This window comes from Halictus rubicundus, unplaced genomic scaffold, assembly GCF_050948215.1.
Source record: "Halictus rubicundus isolate RS-2024b unplaced genomic scaffold, iyHalRubi1_principal scaffold0108, whole genome shotgun sequence".
In the NCBI taxonomy this organism is placed as follows: domain Eukaryota; kingdom Metazoa; phylum Arthropoda; class Insecta; order Hymenoptera; family Halictidae; genus Halictus; species Halictus rubicundus.
Genome location: NW_027488649.1, coordinates 154,693 through 165,041, shown reverse-complemented (window position 1 = coordinate 165,041; position 10,349 = coordinate 154,693). Strand labels below are relative to the sequence as shown.

Sequence of the window (10,349 nt, the reverse complement as noted above, 5' to 3'; positions counted from 1 at the left end):
AAAGAGGATAGAATAGATTATAGGATACTCAGAAGGATAGGATAGGATAGAGGATTAGATTGGATAGAGGATAGGATAGGATAGAGGATAGGATAGGATAGAGGATGGGATAGGATGGAGGATATGATAGGACAGAGGATAGGATAGGGGATTGGATAGGATAGAGGATAGGATAGGATAGAGGATATTATAGGATAGAGGATAGGATAGGATAGAGGATAGGATACGTTAGAGGACAGGATATGATAGAGGATAGGACACGATAGAAAATAGGATACGACAGAGGATAGGATAGGATAGAGGATTGGATAGGATAGAGGATAGGATAGGATAGAGGATAGGATAGTGTTCAGGACTCCAACGTTCAAAATTGCCGGTAATCGGGTGCGAGTTTACATATCGATCACGCGCTTCGATCGATAGCGCCGCGTTACGATTACAAACGTTCCTGCCGTTGTCCTTCGTCTTCTTGATCCAGACAGCGAACGATCAACACGTATATTATCTCCGCGCCTATCGCATTCTTGTAACCGTCTCGCGCAAAACCTTTCGGATTCGACGCTTATCGCTACCGTGCCTATCGCGGGATTATCGTCTCCGTAGGGAACGTCTGGTATCGTGAAATAAAAAAGGGTTCTTTTTCGTGACCGAACAAGTGGTAATTCTTTAAATCCCGTATACCGCTGTATATCCTTGACAGGATAGTTCCACTATCCAAATCAACCTCGCTGCACGAGAAAACATTGGTCCTTCGAGCCGGATTGCAGTGAGTTTCGGTGAAGAAACATTTGTGAGGTTAAAAAGATCTTGTTCGGCAATTTGACGACGGTTGAGTGATCCGTTGGACATTCAAAGTTGAAGGACAAAAGGACTAGTCGGTCTGTAACAGTTCACAATGGGTGACCTCAAGACGCTTCTTAAACACCAAATCGATGCCGCTCGTATTGTCGAACGTACCCTTGACAATTTCAAGAAGATCGGCAAAGCAAAATTAACGGTAGCAACCGTTAAGAATCGAATCGCAAGACTTAGCGAATCTTTTGCCGAGTGCCAACGTCTGCATAAGCAGCTCTCTGCCGTTGCCACGGACGCGGAGCGTTCCACCGTGGGTTACTTCACCCAGGATCGATTCATGGCCGTGCACGAGATTTACATGGAAACATCGGACTACATGGCGGAAACTCTTTCTCGTCTCGCAGCTGCCGACTCATCTGGTACTGACTCGACGCCGTCGCCAGCAGGACCTGTCTCGCAACCTGATGACGACAAGAGTCGAATGCCAATGCTCAATCTGCCGACATTCTCTGGAGCCTTCAGTGAGTGGGAAACCTTCCGCGATCGCTTTACAGCGATGGTCATCTCTCGTAAAGGTCTGTCAAACGTATCTCGTTTCGAATATTTGTTAGCGTGTTTGCAAGGCGCGGCAAGTGATCTCGTCGAGAACATCGCGATAACCGATGCGGGCTTCGCGATCGCGTGGGACCTCCTGGTAGAGTGTTTTGAAAACAAGCGGCTGTTAGTGACAACGCATTTAGAAACTCTGTACGACCTTCCACAAGTTCATTCCGAGTCTGCCGATCAGCTGCGAAGCCTTCGCGACAAAGCCAACAAGGCGATAAAAGCCCTGCAGAATCTCGATCGTCCCGTCGAACATTGGGGCGACTTACTCGTTTTCTTCGTAACAACGAAATTAGATTCCGAGTCGCGGAAGGCTTGGGAGTTGAAACTCGGCGATAACACAGATTGTCCGACATTTGAAACGCTTAATACATTTCTAAAATCGCGAATACGCGCGCTACAAACAATTAAGCCGTCCCCGTCGGGAGCGGCCTCTCGGATCGCGGACTCGGCAGCAACCAAATCGAGTCGTGTTCGTGCGACTTCGTTACACGGTGCTGCTGCCGTCAAGAGCCCGTGCGAGTTATGCAAAGCGAATCACATACTCGGACAATGCGCGTTATTTAAAAGTAAATCTGTCGAACAACGGGTCGAGTTCGCGAAAGGGACCAACCGGTGCATGAACTGTTTGAGTCCGTACCATTCGACGAAAAAATGTACGAGTTCATATAACTGTTCCATTTGTAAAAGGCGTCATCACACCTTGTTACATCTCAACAACGCGACTGCGTCATCAACCGGTACCGCGTCATCGAATAACTCTACGTTAACGACCGAGAATGTCACATCGCTGCTCACGTCTTGTTCTGTTCCGCGCGTGACTGCCACACAGCAAGTCTTGCTCGCGACTGCATGGGTCGAACTGCGGTCACCGTCTGGCCGTTCAGAGAAAATTCGCGCGTTACTCGATCAAGGCTCGGTCATTTCTATAATTGCCGAGAATTTAACACAACGACTCCGACTACCGCGTTCGCGTGTTTCAGTCAGCATTACCGGAATCGGCAATAACGCGGTTGCTTGTCGCTCATCGACAACATTTACCGTAGCATCGTGTAAAACGGACTCCGTATACTCCATGAGCGCTTACGTACTACGTTCATTGTCGAACTATCTGCCACATCAAGTGTCGACAGGCGTCAGGCTCTCTCATATTCGCGATCTGGAATTGGCGGACGACAATCCCTTTGACTCGGCTCCAATCGAACTAATTATCGGTGCGGATCAGTACGGGTTGCTTCTTTTAGAAGGTTTGCGAAAGGGCCCGGTGAACGAGCCGACGGCTCAAAACACCACGTTAGGCTGGATCCTTTCCGGTCCCGTTCCATCTTTCGCATCCAATGCTCCTACTTCCGTTGCCAGCTTCCACTGCAACGTTTCGGGGAATCTCGATGCCGAACTTCGACGATTTTGGGAAGTCGAGGAGTTACCGTTCGTCACGCGTCTTTCTCCTGCTGAACAAAAGTGCGAGGAACATTTTCAACGCACGCATACTCGGGCTCCAAATGGACAGTATATCGTTCGCTTGCCTTTTATCGAAGGACCTCCCATCGATATTGGCCCTTCACTCTCCGCGGCGAACACCATGTTCCTAAGACAGGAAAATCGGTTGCAACGAAACGCGGAGCATTCAGCAGAATACGCTCAGTTCCTACGTGAGTACGAGGCCCTCGGTCATATGGCCGAAGTCACCGACACGCAAACGGTTCCGTCACTTCAAACCGTGTACATACCGCATCACGCGGTTATTCGGGAACACAGCGCTACAACACGGCTTCGTGTCGTTTTCAACGCATCCTCGAAAACGGGAAACGGGACATCACTCAACGACCACTTATTGATCGGTCCCAAATTACAAACGGACTTAGCCGCTGTAATTCTTCGATGGCGCCGCTATCGATACGTCTTTATCGCCGACATTGCTAAAATGTACCGGCAGATCTTGGTCGACCACAAGGACGTTGACTATCAACGGATTTTGTGGCGATCTTCTCCCTCAGAACCATTGCGGCATTATCGGCTCTTGACCGTTACGTACGGTACCGGTCCAGCTCCTTATCTTGCTTTACGGGTCCTCCAACAACTCGCTAAGGACGAAGGGTCGAAATATCCTCTCGCGCAGCTGGTTCTTCGCGACCAAATCTATGTGGACGACTGCGTCTTCGGCGCGGACGATCCACGGCTAGCACGTAAAACACGTGACCACGTAACTGCCCTGTTGCAAGAGGGTGGCTTTAAATTGCGCAAATGGGCTAGTAATTGCCCTGCATTAATTGCCGATATCGATCCCTCAGATCATGGTCTTGCTGCCAGCAAACCATTGTTACCAGATGACAATTTAAAGGTCCTTGGTATCAACTGGAATCCCGGGAACGACTCATTTCGTTTCGACATCGGAATTCAAAACGTCATTCCGGCAACAAAACGGGAAATTCTTTCGACAATCGCTCGATTCTACGACCCGCTGGGATGGGCCGCTCCCGTTGTTATCGTGGCCAAAATTCTGATGCAACGCCTCTGGTTGCAGAAGTGTGATTGGGATGAGACCATCCCGACCGAGTTCCGCGAAACGTGGACCACGTATTGCACGCAACTTCCCCTGCTCCGATCTATCGTTCTCCCTCGGTGGACAGGACACGGGTTAAACGTTTTAAAAACAGAACTGCATGGCTTCGCCGATGCCTCGCAAAACGCCTATGCCGCAGTTGTTTACTCTCGCGTTACAACTAACAACGGTGAGATTCTAGTCTCTCTTCTCGCTGCAAAGTCTAAAGTGGCTCCGCTCAAATCCTTCACCATTCCGCGCCTTGAGCTATGCGGAGTTGTACTCCTTTCTCGTCTAATGTCGTTCATAAGAACTTCGTTCGAGGACTCTGCGTGCGAGATGCACGGCTGGACCGATTCCACGATTACTCTCGCATGGATAAGTCAACCCGCGTCTCGTTGGAAAACGTTTGTCGCGAATCGAGTCGCGAACATTCAGGAACTAGTACCAAAATGTCAGTGGCACCATGTTATATCGGAAGACAATCCTGCCGACTGCGCCTCTCGCGGAATCCACGTCCCTCAGTTTGTGAACCATAGCCTATGGTGGCACGGCCCGAGGTGGCTCAAATCGCCATCTACCTCGTGGCCTTGCGAGACCACTCCGCTCAAGGCAACGACGGAGGAACGGATACCGGTCGCTCTTCACGCAGTCACTGTACCAGAACCGTGGGATCTAGCTACACGATTCTCGAGTTGGCCCAAGCTTCTCCGCGTGACTGCGTATATTTTGCGCTTTATCAAAAGACTACAGTCATACCGTAACCTGTCCGAATCGTCAACCTCGGCCACGGAAGGTCACTCGGAAAATTGTCCAAATCCAAGCGCGCTGCTTCCGATAGAAATTCGACAAGCGCGCACGTATTGGCTGAAACATATTCAACAAACGGTACTTCCGGTTGAATTTCAGCGGTTATACGGTAAGCATCCGCTCCCGCGACAAAGTCCAGTGCTCTCTTTAAACCCGTATCTCGATTCGGAGGGACTGATTCGCGTTGGCGGGCGCCTTCAAAATTCGGCATTACCCGAGGAAACCAAACATCCGATTATCCTTGCCTCGCATCCTCTCGTTTCGCTGCTCATCAGCCATCTGCACCGTAGTTTGCTACACGCAGGCCCTCAACTAACGCTAGCGAAGTTGCGACAAGAATTCTGGCTCCTACGGGCACGTCCTACTGTTCGCCAAGTTTTATACAAGTGCGTGATCTGCGCGCGACAGCGTGCGACAATTCCGTTCGAATTGATGGGAGAGCTTCCGGCGGTACGCGTTACCCGCTCAGAAAGAGCATTCTTACACTGTGGCGTGGACTACGCGGGCCCCATCGCAGTCCGAACGACTCCCGGTCGCGGACATAAATCGACAAAGGCGTATATCGCACTTTTTATATGTATGGCGACGCGTGCGGTACACCTCGAATTCGTAGGATCCTATACAACGGATGCGTTCCTAGCGTGCTACGATCGGTTCATCTCGCGTCGCGGTTTACCGGTCGCCATGTATAGCGATAATGGAACCACGTTCCAGGGTGCCGACAAAGAACTGACCACGGCCTTTCGATCCGCCACGCGCGACCCGAATCTCCTTAACAAACTCGCGAGCGATCAGGTAGCATGGCACTTCATTCCTCCCTCCGCTCCGCATTTCGGCGGACTGTGGGAAGCCGGATTTCGAAGCATGAAACACCATTTTAAACGAGTCATCGGTTCGCACACTCTGACGTTCGAAGAGATGACTACCGTATTATGTCAGATCGAAGCTTGCATGAACTCCCGTCCGATTGCTCCGAGGTCGGAAAATATCGACGATTATACAGCGCTGACCCCGGGTCACTTTCTTATCGGCACGGCGATCACCACTGTTCCTACCGTAACTCTGCTCGATGTAAACGATTCGCGCTTGACTCGTTGGCAGCTCTTAAAGAAACTGTACGAAAGTGTTTGGAAAGCGTGGTCGAATGACTATATTCACTCGTTGCAACAACGCACGAAATGGCGCACCGCGAGTCACCTCGCAAAGGTTGGTCGTATCGTCCTTCTCCGAAACGCCCTTGCACCTCCGTGTAAGTGGGAACTTGCGCGGATAATCAAATGTCATCCCGGAGAGGATAACATTATTCGCGTCGTAACAATTAAGACTGCCAACTCGGAGTACAAACGGCCGATCGTCAAACTGTGTTTCCTCCCCGTTGATATCAACGAAACTGATACCCTCGATGCAAAAAACGCGGACGAGACACAGCCCCAAAACAAACAACCGCTCCGTCACGGCGGGCGGTCATAAAATGTACAAAATAGGCTAAGACGCGCTACGTAAAGTGTAATTCTCGAGCGTACGCATTTCGCCACGAGGTTCAGCGAAACCTTTTCGTTGTACCTCCCTCCTTTTGTAATCGGATACAACTATCCGAGGCGGGCGGTATGTTCAGGACTCCAACGTTCAAAATTGCCGGTAATCGGGTGCGAGTTTACATATCGATCACGCGCTTCGATCGATAGCGCCGCGTTACGATTACAAACGTTCCTGCCGTTGTCCTTCGTCTTCTTGATCCAGACAGCGAACGATCAACACGTATATTATCTCCGCGCCTATCGCATTCTTGTAACCGTCTCGCGCAAAACCTTTCGGATTCGACGCTTATCGCTACCGTGCCTATCGCGGGATTATCGTCTCCGTAGTGAACGTCTGGTATCGTGAAATAAAAAAGGGTTCTTTTTCGTGACCGAACAAGTGGTAATTCTTTAAATCCCGTATACCGCTGTATATCCTTGACAGGATAGTTCCACTATCCAAATCAACCTCGCTGCACGAGAAAACAGATAGGATAGAGGATGGGATAGGATGGAGGATATGATATGATAGAGAATAGGATAGGATATATGATATTATCGGACAGAGGATAGGGTAGGATAGAGGATACGATATTATAAAGGATAGGATAGGATAGAGGATAGGATAGGGGATGGGATAGGATAGATGATACGATAGGATAGAGGATAGGACGGGATAGAGGATAGGACGGGATAGAGGATAGGATAGATAATTGGATAGGATAGAGGATAGGATAGAGGATTGGATAGGATAGAGGATAGGATACGATAGAGGATACGATATTATAGAGGATACGATAGGATAGATCATAAGATAGGATAGAGGATAGTATTGGATAGCGGATTCGGATAGAATAGAGGATAGGATAGGATAGAGGTTTGGATAGGATAGAGGATAGGATAGAGGATAGGATAGAGGATTGGATAGGATAGAAGATATTATAGGATAGAGGATAGGATAGGATAGAGGATAGGATAGGACAGAGGATAGGATAGGATAGAGTATAGGGCAAGATACAGGATATTATAGGATATAGGATAGGATAGGATAGATGATAGGATACGTTAGAGGATGGGCAAGGATAGAGGATACGATAGGATAGAGGATAGGATACTATGGAGGATAGGATAGGATAGAGGATTGGATTGGATAGAGGATAGGATAGGATAGATGATACGATAGGATAGAGGATAGTATAGGATAGAGAATATGATAGGATAGAGGATTGGATAGGATACAGGATTGCATTGAGGATGGGATAGGATACAGGATACGATAGGATAGAGGATAGGATAGGTTAGAGGATAGGATATAATACAGTATAGGATAGGATTGAGGATATGACGGGATAGAGGATAGGATAGAGGATTGGATAGGATAGAGGATAGAATACGATAGAGGATACGATATTATAGAGGATACGATAGGATAGATCATAGGATAGGATAGAGGATAGTATTGGATAGAGGATTCGGATAGGGTAGAGGATAGGATAGGACAGAGGGTAGGATAGGATAGACAATAGGATAGGATATATGATATTATAGCATAGAGGATATGATAGGATAGAGGATAGGATAGGATATATGATATTGTAGGATAGAGGATAGGATAGGATAGAGGATAGGATAGGATAGAGAATAGGATAGGATATATGATATTATAGCATAGAGGATAGGATAGGATAGACGATTGGATAGGATACAGGATTGCATTGAGGAGAGGATAGGATAGAGGATAGGATAGAGGATTGGATAGGATAGAGGATATTATAGAATAGAGGATTGGATAGGATAAAGGATTGGATAGAATAGAGGATATTATAGGACAGAGGATAGGATAGGGGATTGGATAGGATAGAGGATAGGATAGGATAGAGGATATTATGGGATAGAGGATAGGATAGGATAGAGGATAGGATACGATAGAGGACAGGATAGGATATAGGATAGGATGCGATAGAAAATAGGATACGACAGAGGATAGGATAGGATAGAGGATTGGATAGGATACAGGATTGCATTGAGAGGATATTATAGGATACAGGATAGGATAGGATAGAGGATGGGATAGGATAGCGGAATGGAGAGGATACAGGATTGCATTGAGGATAGGATAGGATAGCGGAATGGAGAGGATACAGGATTGCATTGAGGATAGGATAGGATAGAGGATACAATAGGATAGAGGATAGGATAGGATAGAGGATTGGATAGGATAGAGGATTGGATAGAATAGAGGATATTATAGGATAGAGGATTGGATAGGATAGAGGATAGGATAGGATAGATGATAGGATAGGATAGAGGATATTATAGGATAGAGGATAGAATAGAATAGAGGATATTATAGGATAGAGGATTCGATAGGATAGAGGATAGGATAGAGGATAGGATAGGATAGACGATAGGATAGGATAGAGGATATTATAGCATAGAGGATAGGTTAGGATAGAGGATAGGATGGTATAGAGGATGGGAAAGGATAGAGGATAGGATAGGATAGAGGATAGCATTCAGGATAGGATAGGATAGAGGATATTATAGGATAGACGATTGGATAGGATAGAGGATAGGATAGGATAGAGGATAGGATAGGATAGAGGTTTGGATAGGATAGAGGATAGGATAGAGGATAGGATAGAGGATTGGATAGGATAGAAGATATTATAGGATAGAGGATAGGATAGGATAGAGGATAGGATAGGACAGAGGATAGGATAGGATAGAGTATAGGGCAAGATACAGGATAGTATAGGATATAGGATAGGATAGGATAGATGATAGGATACGTTAGAGGAAGGGAAAGGATAGAGGATACGATAGGATAGACGATAGGATATGATAGAGGATTAGATAGAGAATATTATAGGATAGACGATAGGATAGGATAGAGGATAGGATAGGATAGAGGATAGGATAGGATAGAGGATAGGATAGGACAGAGGATAGGATAGGGGATTTGATAGGATAGAGGATAGGATAGGATAGAGGATTGGATAGGATAGAGGATAGATGATAGGATAGGATAGAGGATAGGATAGGGGATTTGATAGGATAGAGGATAGGATAGGATAGAAGATAGGATAGGATAGAGGATAGATGATAGGATAGGATAGATGATAGGATAGGGGATAGGATAGGATAGAGGATAGGATAGGATAGAGGATAAGATAGGATAGAGGATAGGATAGGATAGAGGATAGAGGATAGGATAGGATAGAGGATAGGATAGGACAGAGGATAGGGTAGGGGTTTTGATAGGATAGAGGATAGGATAGGATAGAAGATAGGATAGGATAGAGGATAGGATAGGATAGAGGATAGGATAGGATAGAGGATAGGATAGGATAGAGGATAGGATAGGATAGAGTATAGGATAGGATAGAAGATAGGATAGGATAGAGGATAGGATAGGATAGAGGATAGAGGATAGGATAGGATAGAGGATAGGATAGGATAGAGGATAGGATAGGATAGAGGATAGGATAGGACAGAGGATAGGGTAGGGGATTTGATAGGATAGAGGATAGGAAAGGATAGAGGATAGGATAGGACAGAGGATAGGATAGGACAGAGGATAGGATAGGGGATTTGATAGGATAGGATAGAGGATAGGATAGACGATAGGATAAGATAGAGCATAGGATAGGATAGACGATAGGATAGGATACAGCATAGGATAGGATAGAGGATAGGATAGGATAGAGGATAGGATAGGATAGAGGGTAGGATAGAATAGAGGACAGGATAGGATACAGGATTGGATAGGATACAGGAAAGGATAGGATTGAGGATAGGATAGGATGGAGGATAGGATAGGATAGAGTATAGGATAGGATAGAGGATAGGATAGACGATAGGATAGGATAGAGGATAGGATAGGATAGAGGATAGGATAGGATAGAGGATAGGATAGGATAGAGGATAGGATAGGGGATTGGATACGATAGAGGATATGATAGGATAGAGGATAGGATATGCTAGAGGATAGGATATGCTAGAGGATAGGATAGGATAGAGGATAGGATAGGATAGAGGGTAGGATAGGATAGAGGATAGGATAGGATAGATGATAGGAT

The 10,349-nt window shown here is 46.6% G+C and overlaps 1 protein-coding gene across 1 annotated transcript; it reads left to right on the top strand.

The window, feature by feature from the left end:
• The first annotated feature begins 895 nt into the window (after positions 1–895).
• LOC143363737 (uncharacterized) lies at positions 896–6,220 on the top strand. The gene has a single exon (XM_076804277.1). The coding sequence runs from the start codon at positions 896–898 to the stop codon at positions 6,218–6,220; it is 5,325 nt and encodes a 1,774-aa protein (XP_076660392.1).
• The last annotated feature ends 4,129 nt before the right edge of the window (positions 6,221–10,349 follow it).

Excerpts from the sequence above, each read along its gene's own strand:
- LOC143363737 (XM_076804277.1), top strand. The coding sequence starts at position 896 with ATGGGTGACCTCAAGACGCTTCTTAAACACCAAATCGATGCCGCTCGT.